The sequence below is a fragment of the Pteropus medius genome, unplaced genomic scaffold (genome assembly GCF_902729225.1).
Source record: "Pteropus medius unplaced genomic scaffold, Ma_sr-lr_union100, whole genome shotgun sequence".
Classification (NCBI taxonomy): Eukaryota; Metazoa; Chordata; class Mammalia; order Chiroptera; family Pteropodidae; genus Pteropus; species Pteropus medius.
In genome coordinates, this window is record NW_024350925.1 from 786,117 (window position 1) to 808,499 (window position 22,383).

At 42.9% G+C, this 22,383-nt stretch overlaps 1 protein-coding gene across 1 annotated transcript in view; it reads right to left on the reverse strand.

Annotated features, from left to right (window-relative positions):
• The window catches only part of TAF1 (TATA-box binding protein associated factor 1), a 60,250-nt gene extending 42,861 nt beyond the window's left edge, over positions 1-17,389 (reverse strand). Inside the window, 19 exon segments of the mRNA XM_039841683.1 lie at positions 2,835-2,915; positions 3,597-3,727; positions 4,126-4,267; positions 4,432-4,632; positions 6,206-6,310; positions 6,541-6,714; positions 7,163-7,336; positions 7,462-7,569; positions 7,663-7,790; positions 8,157-8,333; positions 9,513-9,720; positions 10,064-10,282; positions 10,666-10,884; positions 11,272-11,322; positions 11,324-11,514; positions 12,567-12,686; positions 15,940-16,056; positions 16,194-16,308; positions 17,195-17,389. Of these exon segments, the coding sequence (XP_039697617.1) occupies positions 2,835-2,915; positions 3,597-3,727; positions 4,126-4,267; positions 4,432-4,632; positions 6,206-6,310; positions 6,541-6,714; positions 7,163-7,336; positions 7,462-7,569; positions 7,663-7,790; positions 8,157-8,333; positions 9,513-9,720; positions 10,064-10,282; positions 10,666-10,884; positions 11,272-11,322; positions 11,324-11,514; positions 12,567-12,686; positions 15,940-16,056; positions 16,194-16,308; positions 17,195-17,374 (2,841 nt within the window). The 5' untranslated portion in view covers positions 17,375-17,389.
• Between the last annotated feature and the right edge of the window lie 4,994 nt (positions 17,390-22,383).

Genomic DNA, 22,383 nt, shown 5'->3' on the forward strand with positions numbered 1-22,383 from the left:
GTGTGAGTGAGGGCATGAGTCAGGGAAACCTTCCAAGAGAGTATAACTTGTAAGTGAAAGTCGACAGTACCAGAGTGAACAGAAAATATTCTAGGCAGAGGGAATGACAGCAGTTACGAAGTCCTGGAAGGCAACGGAAATAAATGTAGGGAACTGAATGGACTTAAATATGTTTGGAGCCTAAAGTACAAGATGGGCAATGACAGATGAGAGGTTAGAGGCAGACGCAAGACCCAAGATCCTTGCAAATCATGGTAAGGACTTGTTCCTGAAAGAAATAAGGACCCAAAGGATGTCTCTGGACAAGAGAGTGTAAGATCATTCAACTTTTTAACAAATGGTACTAAAATAATTGGACATTACTCACATGCAAAAAATGAATCTTAATCTATACCACACGCCCTATACAAAAATTAACTCAAAATGGATCTAAATATAAGATCTAAAAACAATAAAACTTTTAGAAAGAAACATGAGAAAATCTTTGTGACCTTGAATTAGATAAAAATTTCTTCGATACAACACCAAACCACGAGCAACAGAGAGGACTGACAAATTGGACTTCTGCTCTTCAAAAGACTGTTAAGACAACTAAAAAACAAGCCATTGACTGGGAGAAAATCTTTGCAAATCACGCATCTGATAAAGGACTCAACCTGGAATACCTAAAGAACTCTCAAAGTTCAATAAGAAAAGAAGCAACTAATTAAAAATAAAAATAGGCAAAAGAGATGAACAAACACTAGATCAAAGAAGATATCTGGATGATAAATAAGCGCATGAAAAGAAGCTCGACACTCTTAGTCATCGGGGAAATGCAAATTAAACCACAATAAGATCACTTCATGCCCACTAGGAGGGCCATAAACAAAAACAGAAAATACGTATTGACAAGGATGCAGAGAAACTGCCACTCTCATACACTGCCGGGAGGAATACAAAACGGTGCAGCCGCTGTGGAATATAGCCGGGCAGTTCTTCCGAAGGTTAGACAGAATCACCGTATGATGCAGCGATTCCACTTTTAGGTATTTATACAAGAAAAAAGGAAACATCTGTCCAAACGAAGATGTATACGTGAATATTCATAGCAGTTTTATTCATAATAGCCAAGAACTGGCAACAATCAAAATGTCTTTCAGTGGTTTACTAGTCATTTAAACCGTGATACATTCATACTATGAAATATAATGTAGCAATAAAGAGTAGTAATCTATCAATATACATAATAGCCTGGATGAATGCAGATTTAAAGACAAGTATACTTTCAACAAGTGGTACTGGGAAACAAAATATCCACACACAATATGAACGAGGTTGAACCTTCACCTTATACCATGTATAAACGATTAACTCAAAATGGATCAAAGACCTAGACATAAAAACTAAAAATATAAAACTCTTAAAAGAAAAACACGGGGGGAGGGGGAAAGCTTCATGACACTGGCGACGCTATCTTGGTATGGAATCAAAAGCACAAGACACAAAAAGGAAATCAGATAAACTGGACTACGTCAAAATTAAAAATGTTTCTTCATCAAAGGACACAACACAGTGAAAAGGCAACCTATAGAATGGGAGAAAACATCTGTATATCATACATCTAATGAGATTAATATCCAGAACATGTAAAGAACTCCTACAACTCAACAAAAAATAACCCTATTCAAAAATAGGCAAAGGACTTGAATAGACATTTCTCACGAGACATACAAATACCCAATAAGCACATGAGAAGATGCTCAAAATCATTAATTATGAGGGGAAATGCAAATCGAAACCCCAATGAGATAGTACCTCACACCCGTTAGGATGGCTACTATCACAAAAAAAAAAAACAATAAATAACAAATGTTGGCAAGGGTGTGAAATAATTTAAGCTCTTAAACACCATTGATAGAAATGTAAAATGGTGCAGCTGCTTTGGAAAACAGTATGGATGTTCCTTGAAAACCTAAAAAAGAAATACCACATGATCCAGCAATCACACCTCTGGATATATATGCAAAAGAACTGAAAGCAGGGTCTTGAACGGATAGGTAGCTGCACACCCATACTCACAGCAGCACTATTCACAACAGCTAAGACGTGGAAACAACACAAATGTCTAACAGTGGATGAATAAATAAGCAAAATGTGATCTATACATACAATGGAGTATTATTTAGCATTAAGAAGGAAGGAAATTGTGACACACATTATGACAGATGAATCTTGAGAATATTACGCTACAAGAAATAAACTTGTCACGTCAAAACAAAGATGTGTGATTCCACTTAGGTGAAGTACCTAGAGTAGTCAAATTCACAGAGACAGAAAGTAGAACGGTGGTTGCCAGGGGTTGGGGTGGGACAGCTAGGGAAGTGGTGTTTTTCGGTTACTGAAGTTTCAGTTTAACAAGATGATGAGTTCTGGACACTGGTCGCACAACAACGTGAATGTATTAACACTACTGAACTGTACACTTAGAGATTAAGATGGTAAATTTTATGTTATGTATGTATTCCCACAGTTTTAAAAGAATACATACTGTACGATTCCATTTATCCAAGATTCTAGAAAATGCAAACTAATCTACAGTGACAGAAAGCAGATCAGTGGTTGTCAGGGAAGAGGCAAGTGGAGAGAAGACAGGGATTTCAACGGGGCACTGAGGAACTTCTGGGAGTGACAGATTCACTCAAGATTTCACAGGTACAAACATACCCCCCAAGACATACCGAACAGTACATTTTAAGTATGTGCTGTTTATTCTGTATCAACGTTTCAATAAAGCTGTTTTTTTTTAAAAGGATAAATGAGGTGTACTAACAAAAATTAGTGTAAAGCCTTACTTCATCATCTATCTTCATCTGGAAATCTTCCTCATTTTCTTCTTCTGGAGCGAAAAAGGACTTTTCACCATAGCCGGCATCCTGGAAGAAGACAAACATCATCCGTAAATCAATGGATAAATTGGAAAACACAAAGCACGAGTTTCAATGAACACCAAGTACAGAATACAAAAGCACATTTTGCATACGGAATGGATTCTGTACAGTCTTCGCTGTATCTGTCACCACTCTACATCCTTAGGCTGCCGGAAGATGTAGCACCACAGTGCAAGGGACTTACCAGCTGATACATGGCCCTTAGGAAGCTAAATTGCAATGCTCATTAAGTCAGTAGGACAGAGTCGTACTACCCCACCCTAGCTAGATCATTCCAATCTTAGCCAGAGAAGGACACTGGGCTTCTCTGAGCCACGTGTGGAGCACCATCATCATCTCTGGCCACCGGGAAGGTTGTGGAGAGAAACCGAGAAATACTTTCCCTGCTTACACACCTGTCTTGTAAAGAACAGGGCCTACCCGAACGGATGAGCCACCATTTTCAAGGCAAAAACAATGTGCCCTAAGTCCCTCATTAAGCCCTCCCACTGACATTCACAGTCGTTTTCCCCAGCACCAATGTACACAGAGTACCTCGGTTAGAATTTTGAAATAACTGGTAATAGCCTAGTAACCATCATTTCTACACCAGTGAGCACCGTCCTCATCCTCGTCTCTGTGATAACACCCACAGGCACAGGCTGTGCTGCAGAAAAAGGCGTTTACCTTCAGTCGCTGCTCCGCAGCTATCATGCTGTAATAAGCACAGCACTGCTCCGGAGACACCATAGCTCTGATCTCTTCTTCGGTGGGTAAGCGGAAATCCGATTTCAGCACCCACCAATTTGAGTCCATCCCTAGAAAAGATAGAGAGAGAGAATGAGACTCTGCTGAATTCCAAAGGCCCTGTTATTGACAGCAACATGGATAGCAAACCAAGACTGAACCAGGCATTGTTCTAGAAGGCAGCAGCAGGCCTGGACAGAGTTAGCCTGACTGGCCAAGAAAAGCTGTGCTGCTGGGTTTCCTACATTTCATCTAAGATCTCCAACGACCATGTTGCATTTCCTGGCAGGCAAAAATCAAAAAGCCATGAGAGCTTTCATATGCAGATGATTTACTACCTCTCCTCTTTTTGATGACTACCAATTTCTATTTCCAATTTATGAACTGTACGCTTATCCTTTAACTGAAAGCTGTAATCCCTATCTTGGAAAGAGGCAGAGAGAACAAATAATCCGCCACAACGGATGACCTGTGCGTTTGAAGTCAGCGCAGAGCTTCAGCCTCTTCCGGATGCTGCTTTCTGAATGGGAAGGAAAAGCTTTTTTTATATCTTCCATTCGAATCCGCCGTGGCCGATCTAAACTCTTCCAGAAGAGACGGTAAATAAAAACCTGCCCGACAAACCAAATGTTTATGTAGCAGAGGAAACGATGAAAGTCCTCAGCAGGGCCCCTTCCACTGCTGAACCCTTTATGTTTTATCTTTCCTGATGTGCCCCCACATATACATACCCTGTCATGTGCACCCCGATCCCCTCTCTGCCTCTCATTCTTACCTGGAGAAAGTCTCGAATATGCGTATTGGCCCTTTTGGAGTTGGGCCCAGGAACTTCGAACAAGGGGCACTGCTGGCCAACCACAAAGATATCCACCAATTCCCGAATATAGTAACCTTGTCTTGTCCGAATAATAAGAAAATCAGTTTCTGGCATTTTATGAAGATAAATTGGAGCACGAAAAAGATTGTTCTCAAATGCCTAGCAAAAGTGAAAACAGAGAATTTACATACAGAGAAGCCCTAGGACATTGAGTTGACTAATGCTAAAGGAAAATCGAGCTGATGTGCTCTCCGTCCGCATTCCACCATCTCAGATCCACCCAGCAATATAAACAAACTGTAATGTGGACTACGCAACGGGATCAGACAGGTAACTTCTTACCCACTGGCTATCTTTAAGAGTCAGTAGTGGGGAAGCGTAACGATTTGGATTCAAATGACACTGGCTGCTCTGCTGCCATTCACTGTCTAAGATCAGATATCTCTGAGCTTAATTTTCCTCAGCTACAAAACAGACACTTAAAATGCCTGTACCTCACAGGATTGCTATGGATGTGATAAAATTACTTGAAAAACTAACGAGTTCTATACTAGCTATCTTAGCCCCCAGCACAGACTCTAATATAATGCAGATGAGATCAAAGCATCCGTTAAATAAATTAAAGACCACAAAAAGTAGAAAGTGGGCTAGAGAAGACTAAATATGCAGGACTGAAACATCTGAGCTTGTTTAAATTAAGTAGCAGCCAGACAGGAATCAACTGTCTCAAGAAGCCTGTGACTCTAAGGAAAGAATTCTCAGAAAATCAGAAAAGTGGAGAGGAGGAGGATCGTCAATATGCGGGTATGGAAAATCTAAATATGAAATGCAGAAAGAATAAAAACTACGGAAGATAAAAAGGATCTTCAACAGACGACAGAAGTACCCACAAAAGGGGATGGACTGGTAGAAAATCTCAAAAGGAAGTTACAGGGGGAGGGAGAATGTCAGAACAGCATAAAAACAATACTCAAAATGTGAGGGGAAATGGACGATAGATGTAAAGGATAAAGAAGAAAAGGCTTTGCAGATGCTTTAGGAAAATGAGCGACAGTAACACGAGAATAAACTTGGTACAAGAGTAGGGAGAGCGGTTAAGATTGCTAAGAAAAAAATCAAGTGCAGGAGAAAAGGCAGGAAGTGCTAAAGATGTCCTCACATCACTGAGGGCCTCTAAGCTGCCCCTTGACAAAATCTGTAAAAGCCAGGCTACCAGAGGGCCTCTCTACATCCACCAGAACAAAGGAGCGGGGAGAAAACCTTCACTGTGGCTGGAGACCGTACGGTTCAGGTGTGGCTCAATACTCAACATGACCGCGATTAATGTAATCAAAACATACCAATTTTATGCATACAAATTAAAATTAACTGTAGTAAAGTATCAATCCCAGGTTGACTTTCCTATTCCACCCAGGTGTTTCTGGACTTCTTACCAGTGTGTATTTTCAAAAAGCTACTTTTTAAATATCTAGTTCACGTGTTTCCTTTTCTAAAGATTTTACTTTCTTCTTAGTTCCAAGCACACGGTCTATTTTAAATTTCGTTTATGAATAAAACAACGAAGAGCCAGTTTTAATAAAAAGATCAAAGAAACTCCTAGATTGTCCCGCTCTCCCCCATATCTGACGCACGGATAGTATCTCAATCACCTAGAATCGGTTCTTTCTACGCTGACTGGCTCCTCACCTGTCAACTACCCTAGGAAAAGTTGTAACAGGAAAGAATCCCTCACCTGCAGCAACTGGCCAGGATGGAGAGAGCCCAGGAAAGGAGATGTATGGCAGTACACGGTTTCTCCGTATTTACAGTCGGGGGCTCCGGGATCTTTTCCGGGTTTCTATAGGGAACGGCAGATCCCGTTACTATCACAGAACTTAATCAATAAACCTGCACAAAATATTCCACGAGCATGGCATTTTACTAACATATACTAACTGCAAAAAAAAGATACCCTTCCTTTCTCCCAAGAAATTTACAGCGTAAAAAAGACAAAATACGTGTTCATAAATTATCACTGGATTTCTAACTACAGCAACGTTAACAAAGATTTTCTGAACAGAGACTCACCCGCTTATAGTAGTTTTTTATCTTGGTGGCCATGCCAACTTGCATCATTAACGGTCCATTCTCCTCACTGTATTCTGCTAGAATAAGATCTCCATCTTTGCCTGTGAGGTCCTGAGGAGTGCGCATGAAAAACATCTCTCCGCCACCTGAAGCTTGCCTCTCTTGTTCTCTCATCTGCCCAGAACAAAAAGAATACAATCCAGCTCCTGAAAGGACAATAACTTCACACATCGATGCTGTGCACTCTTGGACGATGACACCAAAAACAATTTTACCTCGCCTTTTTTCATTTTCATTGCAAAAGTTTTCAAACATATAAACATCATCCCATGTCCTAGATACAACTGTTTACATTCTTGCCCTTTTTGTTTTACCTATAACTCTCTCTAGAGATTCTGAACCATTTTGGAAAGTTGCAGTTATCATGATGCACACTTTACAGCTTCGATATTTCCACGTGCATCTCCTAAGAATAAAGACATTCTCCTAAATGACACTATTCTATCGCATCAGAGAAAATAAAACACTAATTCCCTAACGTCGTCTAACATCCGGTCCGTTTCCCCAACGTATACTTTAAAGTCTTCTATGGCTGTTTTTTCTAACCAGGGTTCGAGCGTACCTTAGCCTTCTTTTTGATGTGCTTCAGCAAGGGCTGGACTGAGTGGGGACCTGGCTGAGACAGTGCCCCGAAGGAGTACTTCTTCAGAGGCGGGCGATGGAACTGCCGCAGTTTGATGGGCCCCATGTGGGTGGGAAAGAAGGGCTGCCGTAACTCCACAGCAGGAATCGAATGCTGGAACAGAAAAGACAGCAGCTCAAACTGAACACCAACTCCGGCCTAGGCGAGATTTACCCATATCCTCCCCTCGAAACGATGCAGTGGTTCCCATCCGCCACAGAAAAAATGCTGCTTTTTACCTGGATGATATTCCCTCCAAAGGTGCCTCGAAGACCCTGTTGCTTAGGGTAGTAATATTCATCATTGGACAGATTCCACGGATCTTTCACTTCTGGCTGAGACATGTTCTAATGACAGATCACCAAATAAACCTCAGTCAGACTCCCCTTCTCCATGACCTTTGTTCTTCAAAACACCAAGCCCCTCTGCCCTTCGCAAACCTGTTGCGGTTCCTCCTTGATGACTCCTGTTTTCCCTAAGAGAATTCGACTCTTCTTCAGAGACGATTCCTTTTTACTCTCCTTGGAGGGGGAGTTGGAGGTGGCCTCTTCCTTCTCATCAGGAATTTCTGAGGATGAAACAAGTCGCTCTGGAGTTGCTATTCCCGAAGAGTCGCCTTGCCCACTGGTAGTGCTGCAGTTCCAAGCCAGATCTCGCATTCCATCCCAGACCGCCTCTACTTCGGGAGTCACTCTCACCAGACTATACTCCCAACATCTCAAAGGCACGACTTTCCAACATTCTCGCATTATGACTTTTCCCTAAACAATACATGAATATGGGAGACTGACCACTAACTTTGCTCTCAAACTGCTACCTAGAAGCTTCTAGTCTTGACCTTCCCAACCCTTCTGAGTCCTTCGTGCTCCCTCATGTTAGCAGGAAGCTAACTGGCAGTTACGAAGAAGCAACACTGGCCCTGCCAGCATCATACCCAAAATGAGGTTCTCGTCATTAGGGTCAAGTGTCAAAACGGGAGGCTCCAGCAGCCGGGGCATGGCCTGAGCGTCCCAAATGATGTTGTCCTCCCAGCGCCCATACACCAGCTCCTCATTGTCAATGGGGAAAATGGAGTACCAAGGCTTGTCGTCATCCAGGGTGGCTGTAAAACCTGGTCAAAACGGAAGGAAGAAACAGTAACAGACTTAACACTTATGATTCTAGCAGAGGGAAAAGAGCAAATGTTTGTAGCATTACTCATGTGACTGAAGGAGTATTTCTCACTTTAATAAAGTGTAGACAAATATGTTTGTTGCAGTATTTTTGGTAATAGTCAAAATATGGATGACCAAATGTTTAATAAGGGACTGGTAAAATAAATCATGGCAATAAATGATATGGCAAAATATGCTAACAGTAAAATAGATTATATTAAAAATACAATAATTATTCATAAATTATGAAAACTTTCATGTAAGAATACTATGCAGCCAATAAAGTGTTTAGAAAAAAAGGAAAGGAAAAAAATCTATTCCTTAGATTTAAAAATAAAATTTTTTTTCCCTCTGAATTGTAAAAGTAATCCAGGTGAACTGAGAAAAATTTGGAAAATAGAAAAAGGTATAAAGAAAAGTTGTTTGTGATCTTACAAACCAGAAATAACCACTGTGAACCCCACAGGGTATTTTCTTTTGGTCTGCTTTCTATGTTTATATAGTGTGCTTTTTTGCTTTTTTTCACTTACACAAACAGGATATTAAATATGCCACTTAGTATCCTTTTTTCTATTTAAAATGAGCTGTGTCATTAGACTTTTAAGAACTTTGAATGACACAGAATATTTATGCTAAAAGCACAGTACACAAAACTGTACCTACAGCAATGAACGCACCCACATACACACGCAGAAAACAAAAAGATCAAAGACAAAATACACCATAAAGTTAATAAGTGATAATCTCTGTAAAGGATTACTAGTGACTTCTGATACTATTGCATTTTCAAAGTTTTCTCCATCGCATACCGAAAGTCTTTTGCATATCTAAGGAGAGAAAAGCAAATTCTAGAATGATAAAGAAAAGGGCTTCAGAAACAAAAGCAGACTCTAAAACATTGTTAGGCCTCAGAAAGATCTTTGACTTCAGAGCAGTTTTCCCATTTTTCTAATGCGAAACCAGAGTCCCATTCTAGCTTACTAAGAGTGTAAAAAAATTATTACGGCCTAGAATCACAGGACTCAGGCTCCAAACGTTTCACTGTCCCTCAGCAGCAGCAAAGATCGCAGCTATGCCCGCCTAGGGTGACAGAGACGAAGGGCAGTGTGTCGGGCACAGCCCGCCCAGCAGCGCACCTTGCTGAACGTTGTAAGCCATGGCGTTCCTCGTCATGCTGGAAGGAAGCCAGCCCGCCAGGCTTGCACGCTGAGGTTTTGTCCCTTTGTGTTTGACATCCTCCCCATCCCAGATGATGTCATCCTCCCAATGCAGCTGTGTCACCATCAGGAAGTTTTCATCAGCCAGAAGGTCAGTGCCGCTGCTGTCCTCAAGTGTCCTACAGTCCTGCAAAAGGGAAGGAACAGCAAGTCCTTCAGTGGTCACTGGTCAAAGTTCCCACTCCGAATCCCACATCAGATGCTTCATGTGTGGTTCCCGGCTTGAGAGAAGAACCTGATCATGGAGGAATGTCTGCCTCCTCCTCCTCCTAGTCGAGCACAGCACTCGCTTCACAAACAGAACCCTTGCAGGGGGGCCAGTTGCCAGGGTAACATCCCATACCAAGCAAAAGGCTTAGATGCCTAAATCTCCCACCTAAGAAACCCTATGCGGTATCTCCCCAACTGAAAAGTCAAGTAAAACTGACGTGGCCCTGGGCACACTGACTCCTCTCACCAATGTGGCTTACCTCCGTCATTCTACATTTTGTCACAGGTTCGTGTTCCATCTTTCGCAGTTTGAAGCCATAATCAAACCCACTGCCATCTTCAGGGACACCCAGCATATCATACCACAGTCGGGCAGGCCCATAACGCCACTCTGCCACTCTCGGTTTGGTATCTGTCACTTTATCTATATCTCCAGTTGATTGGGAAAACTTGGACTCCACGGGAGCCATCATTGTGATCTGTAACGGAACAATGCAGGAGGGGAGGAGGATTTCTCCGATCCCAGATGGGAGTTAACAGGCAGGCGGGGGACTCAGAGGAGCCACGAGGATGCTTCCTGAACAGGACTGGGGTCAGAACACGAACCGCGACAGTATCTCAGGGCACGCCCCGCCTATCACCCAAACTTTCCTATTCACCAGTGGGGATATTACTGTAATCTGCCTCCCCCAATCCTCGTCTACTATAATAAAGAAGGGACAGCCACTGCGACTGGACTCATGAGTACTCATACTCAACACAGGATTCTGCCTGCTAAGGTGATGTTTCCAGTTCAGACAAACTGGAGGGCACTCATCTGTTCCCCTTGTAGCTCCTAACCCCAGACCTCTACTTTGCCTACTTCGTCATCGGAGAGACACTGCTCTGGAGGCGGTGGCGGAGCGTAGTCGTAGTTCCACAACGACTTCTGGCTGACTTCTGACTCCACTGAGCACTCCGCCTCCTGGATCTGCTCTTCCTGTATCAGCTCGCGGTGCTTTTTTTTCCTCTTTCTCCGAGCGCTCCGCCAAACGGATGGGACGTTCTTCCCTGGTCCAAAAAGACGTAGGAAGCGCAACACCTAGAACGCAAACGTATTACTATGTCAGAGTCAACGTCAGCTAGAAACGCAGGAGCATCTGGAAACTCCCACCACGGGACTACCCGACTGTCAGGGAGGGACCAAAAAGTGCTGAACTCGTAAAAAAAAAATCCTATTCACGACATGCATCCAAAGAGTAAAGTGTCCCTTAATAATCTGGACTAGGTTCAAGACAACACTAACGGGAACTACATAAATCCCATGTACTACAATGTACACAACTTAAGAAAAAAGACGTGACACAACGTCGCCGAATAAGGAAAACTTTAGGTCTTATCCATTATACGTGAGGCATCATAACAACAGAACTCAGTATTCAGAAGTAGTCAGTGGTTTGCAATGTGGGTGTTCTCCACAGAAAAGTACCTTCCCAGGCCGAAACTCCGGGAAAAGTTCCGTGACGCTCGGCAACAGCTTTGGTGGCATCGTGCTGCATAATCCCAGCCAGTGGTAGGGTCAGCTTTCCGTCCTCGGATTCTGTCTGTGTTGCTTCCTGAGGTCCCATCTCAGATTCTGAGTCAGAGGAACTACTGAAGTCCACTTTCTCTGAGGCCAAAGAGGAAGGGGCAATGATGGAGGGCAAGATGATGCCTTCTCCATCCTCAGACACTGCAACAAGGAAGAGAAAGCCTTTTGGCATGTAACTGTGAGCATTTTTCCTCAAATTCAGCCAACACCCATTCCAGGCGATGTGCATGGCTCAGTGGCAGGGGATATAGTTCCAAGCACCCAGATTACTAGTAGTATGCACCCCAGAGAACTCATTCAAACTCAGTATCTCCCACCATCCCCAACTCACCTTGCACCTGGTACCCTAGGGTTGTGATGAGAGAAAACAGAGACTATTACTACATTTACTAATTTCTGTAAGTTTGTCAACTTAAAGGAATGTGAGCAAAATTATATAACGCTTTTATACCAGTCAGGCCTTTCCATGTCCAGTTCATAAGCTGGAGAATTTCTTTTACCCCGCAAGATAACAATGAAGTTACTTAGCATGAAATAAGATCAATGACCTGAAGTTAACTGATGCTATTTAGCCTGCAGACTAAAAGGGAAATGACTTAAAGTTCTAATAGGAGGAATTTGGGTTAACGTAAGCCTCAAAAGACAGAAGGATCAGACACTGCTCTTCCCCAATCTTCTAGCCTAGGGCAGGGTTACTACTGTCACAGACACAGGAAGGGGTGAGATGACCACTGAAGACCCTGCTTTTGAAATCTCTGAATCTGGTAGTTGGCTCTTATATACATTCTAGGGTGTCTTCCCTATTTAATCATTTCTTTTGAAGAGAATCATCGTAACAGGTAGCTTCCAAATACCAGTATGCAGAAATTACTTAGAATGCTATGAAATTCTTGGGGGTCTGCCCCAGATCTTAGAATCTTCCAGAGGTGAGAGTCAGGAATCTGTACTTTTTTAAACACTTGAGGTGATTCTGATGGGCAGCCAGATTTGAGAACCACTGACCTAAACTTTTTATTGAGTGCATACTAAAATACTGTTGCCAAATGTTTTAAAAGTAAACCTTCTCGTTAATATGGAAATTTCAAAACTGTATGAATCACTGGAAATTGTATCCTTCCCCTGTGTGCCTGCCAAAAGCCTGGACTGAGGAATGGAACTTGCTCCTTAGACAAAAGTAGCCAGTCTCTGCTTACCACCGGTAAGAGCATCCTGATCCTTATCCTTCTTTAATGGTCCTGGGGGTGGAGGTGGAGGAGGCATCAACTTGCAATCGATGTCTTCACAGTCAGCATCATAGTCGTCGTCGTCGTAATCTAATAAAACCAAGAAGGTGATCGCCTCAATATCCAGAATACCGCAAAACAGCCTTGAGCACCCTTGTCACTCAAGAATTTAAAGCACCACATGAAGCACTATATTCAGATCCCTTAAGAACACACAGGAGACGCAGCTGGTCTTCAGAAAGAGATGACATCACAATACTGCCAAACGCTGTTAACACCATGTATACCTCATAAAGGAATTTAGGGCAATCCCAAGAACTGTTTAAAACCTTTGCTCCTTCTCCTGATCAAATCCTGTTTTACTTTTTATTTTCACCCTGTTCGATCTCATAATTGAATTTAACATTCTTCTTACAGTCAGTTTCCTTTAAGATCGGACTTTCTTCTGACCTCCCGAGTCTTGAACACATTTTTCTGTCTACCTTCTGCAGCTGGTTATTCTTTTCACTGCCCTTTAACCACTGGCATCGCTCAATACTTGGTCCTGAACACTCCGCTTTTACTCCTCTACACACTTTTCATTCCCTTTTCTCAAAAAGCACCTTTATCCAGATTTAACCCAAATGTGTAGGTCTGGCTCTGACTTAGCCCCTCTACAACTACAATGCACGTTCTGCTGCCTAAAGAACCTTCCCACTCAGATATTCAACAGCTGCACCTCGCAGCACACTGACTAACCGTCCCCTCTTCTAAATTCCTTTTTGTTACTATTAATACCATCTCATCCTCATTTTCCCACCTTATGACTTTAGTCTCCTGTCTCCTTCATCGATTTCTTACCCCCAACACATCTTTCCAATCGATCGGTAATAGTCATTATAACAACTTCCACTTGTGGAGTTCCCACTATGTGCCAAGTATTTGTAGCTATTTTACCTATGATCCTCCCAATAATGTTGCAATGCAGGAATTATTCTGACGTATAGAAGTTAAGCAATTTATTCGGCGTCATACAATTTTAAGTGACCAAGTCACAACTCAAGCCTGGTTTAACAACAAAGCCTGTCCTCTTTCTAGCGCACTTCCTACTCACTGAGTCTTATTGATGTTTTATCAGCAATTCTCAAGTTTGACCCTGCCTGTCGTTGCCCACTAATGCCCTACTCTAGACCTTGATAACTTTACATCTAGCCCACGAGAACGGTCTCCAAGTAACCCTGCCCCTTTACTTTTTCTAATCCAAACCCCAAAGCACCAAGCAGCACTTCTCGTTTTCATTTAGGAAGGAAAGGCAACTAAGGTTAACAAAGACCTACCACGACACTGTGCTACGCAGGTGCTTTAATGCCACATGAACTTAAAGTCTCACAAAAGCCCTATTCATCAAGTAGGCATTATCGCCTTTATTGCAGACAAGAAAACTGAGCATTACAAATAAGAAATCCAAACCTCCCAATGTCAAACTAAATATGGAGTTGGGATTTGAACCTATGACGTTCCGACTCCAAAGTCCGTTTTCTTTTCATTATACCACTCTGCCTCTTACTTAACAACCTACGTTGGTTTACAATCTTTTATGGCATCAAATCCCAAGTAATGCATAAAGATGCTGTCAAATTGCTCTATTCTTGGTTCTTGCTAATTTTGGCAGCATATTTTCCACTCCTTTCAAGAAAATCTGGTCAATTCCCCCCACACTACTTGCTTATTTCTATCTTCAAAACTTTAGACAAGCCATGTTTCCAAACCAAAATGCCCTGCTGCTGCTTCATCAAATCTTGTCTTTCAAAATTTTGCTTAAAATTCACCTCCGTGAAGCCTTTTCTAATGACCTTAATCCACTTCCAATTATTCCAAAGCAGCACACTTAGAAACCAAGCTATGTGAAGGGACCAATGTCAGGGAAGGAGGAAGTTAAGGGCATCAATGAAGGCACCATCAGAGAACAAGGGAACTTAGAAAAGAACATCCCAGAGCACTGAGACTCTATCAAATGCAGCATCCTTCCTTTCTAGGTCAGCTCATAAAACCCTCGCCTATCCTTTACCATCCGTAGCCAAGATGATAAAACCAAACCCTAAAAATCAGAGCTGCTACCACATTCCCTTTACCCTAACTCAAGGTACTCAAAAATAAGTTATGCTATTGGACTTAACTATTCTGGCAGCCCCTCAAAACTGAACATAACACTCCATATAGAAACATGAGCTTGTAACTGGTTTATGCTCTCTCATGACACTTAATGACGCTTTGCATTAACTTATCCCAGCTTCCTCGAATGTAACAATATCCCCGAAGGTTAAGGCCTATATATTCTACCTTTTTCTAGGTCGCTTCTTATGTATGTGGCGCACTTATTTCTCTATATAAGCAGCACTCAAATCCATTAACAGACCCTGAAGAAACTAAGTTCAAGTATCTACCAAGGTTTTATCTACATTCCTCAGCACCCTGAAATCTAACTCAAAGAGGTGAGCAATGAATAAACAATGAGCAACTTCACATAAAAGTTTCAAGCAATGAGAGGCAGCATAGAGCAGTGGAAAGAATAAACTCTGACCAGTAGCTCTAAGTTCTAGACCACGGAACTGAGCTTCTCAAAATCAGAAAATGGATTTTATTACCTTCATATCATACTACCACATATTATGCCATATAACACGTACTCAATCCATGTCTAAAAAACTGAGTTGTTGAATGAGTCAAGGTCTGCCACTAGCTAACTATAGAACTTTTAATAAAGTTCCACATTTTATTAAAGTTCTCTAAAGTTCAAGTTTTCCTCACCTATGATGAAACTAAGTTAAGAATATATAATCAGAGACCCCTTCCAACTCTGACATTGATTCTATAATGCAGCACTTTGTATCAGGGAGAAAAAACCTGTGTTGTGAGCAAGCACTAAGCGCATCGTGTCAGCACATAGGTGGCAAGTGATTAACAAAAGTTGAGCCAATAAGTATGTATGCTCTTTTACATATGACTGTACACCGAACCTTTCTTAAACTACCAATTCCTTGAGGCCAAAGACAGAGTTTAAAAAGCATCTAAAACAATGCCATGAAGCCCGGAGCTACTCAAATACCAGGTGGATGAGGAGGAAAGCATCATCATCCTTACCTGGCATTCTTCAAGAATTTAGGAATAACCAGTATGAGAAATGGTGACACTTCCCCAGGACACAGAAGAGGACAGCAGCTCTTAGAACTGAGCTGACAAAGGGAGAGAAGCAGAGCAAAGGCACAGAGAACAGGAGCAATGGCAGAAAGCATGCAGAAAAACAAACCGGACCGCACGGCAAGAAAATACACCGGAAATGGTGCCGATGACACCAAAGAATCACCTGAATGGCAAATGGGCTGCAAGCTCCCCATTGTCTGTTGATATCTTCGACTTTCATCTTCTGCTACTTCATTGATGTCTGAATAATCCACAGCATCCTCTGTACTCCTGATCCAGCCTATAAAAAAAAAGGGGGGTAAATTTCAACAAAGAGCAAGTACCTCTCACTGCCTCCGGTCATTCCCACTGAAAAGGACAGGGACAGTAAGTGGCTAGCCTCCTCCCCAACTCTGCTCCCCAAGACCCAGACTTCACCTTCATCATTTACCAGAGCACCGTCAGTCCCAGTCAATTCTTCATTTGCTGTGAGTTCAGTGATCAGGCTGCCCAGGCCCAAAGCCCCCAAGCCTGCCAAGTGCTTCTTACACTCCTGAAAAAAGGGACAGCACCAGAGTCAAAGACAGCAGCTAAACCTCGGCTTCCCATACAAGGCTTACTTTCCTGGTCCACAAAGCTATGCCTATGAAAAGAACTGCTGCAGCGTGCTAAAAGCATCCTCACACTCAAGACTGTGAAGCTTCCAGTAAACTCCCTCCATCAGAGCTCTATCAACACATAACGTCCAATTCTGTCGCTATACTTCATAAAGTGGTGTAAGGTTATGCAAAGATCCACCGCGGACACCAAATAAATAATGGAACGGTAGTTCCCCTGAATGAAGGGTATGGCAGCTGAGGTCGCTTTGGATTTAAAGGCAAGAACTTTGCCGCTAACTCGTGTGTGCTGCGGGGGAGAAAGGAGAGGTATTTTCTCCTTGAGAAAACGAACCTAAAAGAAAGTTGGGCACGGGACATGGTGTCACGAATGTCGATGGACAGCGGGAAAGCTACCTAAGAAGTGCAAGGTGCCCGAAGGCCTGGCCCAGACGGTTTGATCGGTCACTGTTCTAAGAACCGGCGCTTGCACATGAATTGCCGCAGGTCCTGTCCCGTCTTCTTGCTAGCAGCGATGTCAGAAACTCAGTTTCCAGAATCCCCAAGAAGCTTCTCATGGCAACGGTTTGAAAGCAACCGCGCCAGCCTGATCAGCAAGGAGGTATCTGCCCGGATCGGCGGCCCTGACCTCCCGGGGCTCGCCCGCTGCTCCCTCTGCTCCGCACCCCCGCCCAGAACGGAGCCCCCCACTCTTCGTTACGGCCCCCACGATACACTAGGCCGTTTCCTCCTCTCTTATGCCCACTGCACCCTCTCTTCTCGGACCCTAAGCACCCTCTACTGTCCTCCACCTAACTCTCCCTAGTAGCACCAACCCCTTACATCATCCAAGACGCTTTCCCCCTCCAGCTGCCCCGCTCCATTGATGTTGCCGAAAAGGAAACCGGTTAAAGAAAACGGGCCGCCTCCACCCGAATCTTCGTCGCTGTCGGTGTCTGACATGATGGCGGCCGCCTTGCCGCCAGCGGACGCGGGAAGCCACAAATCCAAACCGGACCCCATAGACCGGAAGTGAAAACACTTGTCGCACAGAAGTGACTCACAGTACCCCTTGACCTTACCGTTTCTTACCGGAAACGGAATAAGGAAAGCACCCGGAAGGGCCGGCCGTCCTCCGAGAAAGTCGAATCGGTGTGTCTACTTTACTATCAGCTTCCGATTCGACCGCACGCGATCGGGAGGCGGGGCATCTGGATCGCGATTGGTCAGAGAAAATGTTCGGTCCCGCCCCCTCCCGCTCGCTCGCACCTGAGCACGAGCATTCTCGTTGCACCGGACCTTCCGCCAACCGCCGGGAACGGTCCGGGTAGCGTCGTTTAACGACCTGATGACCGCGAGTCACCACACTGTGGTGCGCGGGACAGTAGAATGGAACCTTCGCTGCTGTCCTGTGTCCCCTCTGCTCCCTTCCATTCCAAAGACAAACCAACCATAAATTGCACTGTGCCAGAGGTACCTGTGTGACTTAGCTGTTTTGAGTTGACGTTGTCCCACACAAATAGATTTCCCCCTCCGTTTTATTTCCGGCAATGCGGAAGCAAAACATGGAGTAAAATGAACAGCCGACCCTTCACCTGGGTTCACATTTGTTTACGTTTTGCCAGCTCGTTTCTGTCTCGTTTGAAAGTGGGTTACAGATATCGTGAATCTTCGCCCCGAAAATAAGACATTTTTCTACACGACCATGACACTATTATCACATCTTTAAAAAGCAACATTGCTCCAGTGCCGTTTAACATAAAATGCGTACTTATAGCTCCCCAATTGTCCTAATCGGAGCATTTTACAGTTCAATCCAGCATCCTCTCAAGTTTCGTGCATTGCACTTGGTTACCTCCCCTTAGTCTCTTATTCCAGAATCCACCAGCCTTTTTCTTTGCATCGCATGAGAGTACATTGTTGGAAGAATCCAGGCAAGTTGTCTGTCTGGAATATGCTCCATATGCTAAAATCGTCTGATGGCTTCTCCAAATCGATTCAGGTTACCAGAAGGCACAATGTCAGGTTCTCCCAATACTGGAGATGCTCAATTTCAACGTTTCAAAAAATGACCATCAGATCTCTCCATTGCAAAGGCATGTTTTTCCTTTTGTAATCTGTCAATAATCTATGGGATGATATTTAGAGAGTATGTGAATATTCTGTTCACCGTGACCCTTAAATCCCAAGGGTTTTAGCATCCATTGATGATCTTCACCTGAATCAGTTATATTGGGAGAGTGCAAATTTAAGATTTAGAAAAATTTAAGATTTAGAAAAATCTTAAATTCTAAATTTAAGATTTAGAAAAATCTTAAATTCCTTCTACATTTATTAACTGGACTTATTCAATAAAGAACTTCCCCTTTTGTTACCTCCGTGGTCACATTGACCTCACAGATTGCAAGGACCTTGTCAGCTTACAATGCCTTATTTTTTAGGCCTAGAGCACCTGGTCTTCCTAGGTGGTCTCCCATCCAAGTACTAAACTAACCAGGCCCGCCCCTGTTTAGATCAGACGGGATGGGGCTTGTTCAGGCCATAGACTCTGTTGACGCATTTTTAATGTTATAAGCTAGCACCATCATTATCCTTTTTGATAAACTGTCCCAAGTTTGTCCAGTGGGAACCACTTCACTTCAGCTCCTGTGTGCTTTCCATAGGACCCATTAATCTTTGAGCACTTCCCTTGCTTTTTGGCACAAGGTGCTCTGGGTTTACTCTTTTCATTCCCCGTCCCGGACCTGATATAAGCCATTTCTCCAAGCAGCCCTGTTTTTGTTTTGGTTTTTGTTTTTTAGTGGGGAATGGTGTTTAGAAACTGGGACATCTTTGTATGCCCTTTCAGTGGAGAGAGCTACATACATACATACATACATACATAGTTTATATTAATATCTCCCATTCAAATCCAATACCACAGGGTTCTCCCTCACTTTTCCCTATTTCATATTTGCATCTTGCTTTTCTTACAATAAAAACCTGCTTTCCAACAGCAATATATTTATTCTTCAAAATTACAAGACCAATATCACTACCAACAACAAACCCAAGTTCAGAAGTTCTTTGCAGTTTTCCGTCCTTGGAATATACCCTACTGAGGATATACTAAAAATTACTCAAATCATTTTTTTCCTCTGTGCCATTCTCTTTGCATTCAACTTTGGATTTGTTTTTTATTATCCTTTATATATGATTTTATTTTTAAACTATGTAAACCTTTACATGGTCAAAACTATATAAAAAGCTATTCCCAGAAAAATCTCGCTGCCATGCCCTCTACCCCGTTCCCACCCACTCCCTGTAAGTAACCATCTGCCTTCATTTCTATTTACCCTTTCGGTGTTTATTATTACTTTTTATTGAGGTATTATTGACATATAACAGTTTCAGGTGTACAACATAATGATTCGATATTTGTGCTGTCTGTGTTTCATTGTGCAAAAGTGAGCAAATGAGTGTATATGTTCTTCTTTCTCCTTTTTCATTACATGAAAGGTAGCATACTATAGTTACTCTTTTCTCCTTGCTTCTTTTCACTTAATAACGTAGCCTAGAAATCACACGGTACCACTTCGTAGTGCTCTTCCTCATTCTTTTTTATGGCTGCTTAGTACCCTATCGCATGGCTGTCCAATGGACTGCTTTAAGAGTAGTTATATCTCTAGGCCGGATAAAGTTCTGCCAAAACCTGCACAGTAGCTGAAATGCTGCACTTCAGTAATGAAAAGTTAGTAGAATACCATTGCTATATTAATATTTAAGACAAAAAAAAAACAGGATCGAATGTTTTTGAATGCACCTTGTACTGCCTCTTGGATGCTGTGCTTGAGGAAAAGCAGATTCAATGAGAGGTAGATGGAGGCCTGTAGAATGCGGAAGGGGACTTAAGATACTATAAATATTGAAGATGCCATTCCTGACTCGAATTGTGCTTTTGCATAGATTTACCATATGACCCAGCAGTTCCACTCCTAAGTATGTACCCAAGAGAACTGAAAACACGTCAACACAAAACCTTGTCCATGGAGGCTCACAGCAGCGTCATTCGCAATAGCCAAAAAGTAGAAACAAACCAATGTCCCTCATCTATGAGTGGATAAAATATGGTGGAATATTATCGAGCAATAAAAAGAAATGAAGTACCCATATGTGCTACAAAATGGATGAACCTTGAAAACATTACGGTAGATGAAGGAAGCGAGTCCCTCACCCAAATGACCACCTATTGTGTGATTTCATTTATGTAAAATGTTCAGAAAAGAAAAATGGTTGCCTAGAACTGGGGGGCAGGGATTAAGTGCACGAGAGGTCTCTTTGGGGTGATGGAAATGTTCTGAAACTAGATTTTGGTGATGGTCGCATGACTCAATGAATTTACTAAGAAATCGTTAAGTTGTATACTTGAAATGGGTGAATTTTATGGTGTGTAAATTATACCTCAATGAAGCTATTTAGAAAACAAAACATGGTTTTTCTCTTCCTTACTAGTGCTCTCACCAGCGCTATATAAATTACCAGCCAGGATTTAGTTCATTTTTATAACAAACAGGAAGGACAGCGTTGTCCTGAGATAATTGGGAGAGGTAAAGGACAGTCCCAGCCCCTAGAACAGTAATGTCTGTAACACAGTAGGAGCTTGATAACTGTTTACCAAATGTAGTGTAATAAAAGAAAAATCCCCTACAGGAAACTAACTGATCTGTCATTAGCGAAAACTAAGAAATGTAGCTAAATTCTGGAGATGAGCAGCTGGGGCAGAGGGTGAGGGAGCGGGACAGGATCTAGAGAATGAGAGTTAGCAGGGCAGACAGGTCCCTATCCTAATCGTCCGATTAGAAAAGTACGTAGTTACACACAGATACAGTGTTCAATATGACAGTTACACTTATTCTATCCTTTGCAAGTTGAAAAGCATTTAGAAACCACTCAAAACAAAGAGGGGGGTGAGGAATTTCTTCGATTTCTTAGAATGCAACAGGCCCAGCAAAGTCAGAAAAGTTTATTACCATTCATTATGAATAAGTTAAAAGTGATACTAGCATGTTAGTCTTCATACAAATTCCTTTCAAGTATAAAAATCAAGATGTCAGTGTATGCTTAGGACCATCAAATCAGCCCAATACAAAACCACTCTCTCAGGCCTGTGGATCACACCCACATTCAGTAGAGGACACAGGTTTCCCCATATCAAACCTAGGCTTATATTTGGGACTTTGCCAGGCAAAGGGGAGCAGGAGGCACTATTAAAAGCCACTTAAAAGATTTTCAGTGGCTAAATAGAAAGTTCCCAGAGACATAGGTGACAGGCACATTTCCGGCCCCGTTCAAACATGAAGTCCTGTAAGCAGCCCAGCAGCATCAGTCAGAACAGCTTGAGACCGGAACACACTTGGGCGACAGTGCTTGCACTTGGCTGCCCGTGGGGCAACTCAGGGAGCCCGACCAAGGACAGAGGGCACGCAGACCCGCAGGCCAGCTGACGCCAACGTCCCCACACTTCTCCAACAGCAGCCCCACTTTCCAAAGTGCTTCTGGGCCTCAGCTGAGGAGGGCCACCCTCACTCTCTTCCAGTTAACACTGCTCAAATAGAATCCCTGCCATCCCCCACCCCCACCCCCACCCAGGCGCCCCTGGGTCACACAGAGGAAAACAGATACAGTACACTGAAACTGAGAAGTCAGGTGCCACACAGTAGTATGCGTCCCGGCTCCTCCACAGCTTTCGACAAATCAGCTGGTGTAGAAATAGACACCCACAGAGGACTGCGGAGAGTGGGGGGTGCTGTGACGAAGGCTAAACAAAAGGAAATACTTCAGTCCCTGGCGAGCGAAAAAGGCAACCGGGAGAAAAGCGGGGTGAATAGACAGTTGACATAGCCTTTTAGCTTCCATCAGTACTTGACTCCTGCTTGACCACCAGGTTCCAGAATGTCCAAGAGTAGGCTTGCCGGATTTAGCAAATAAAAATACAGGCTGCCCCGTTAAATTTCAATTTCAGATAAACGGCAAATAACTTTTAAGTGTAAGTA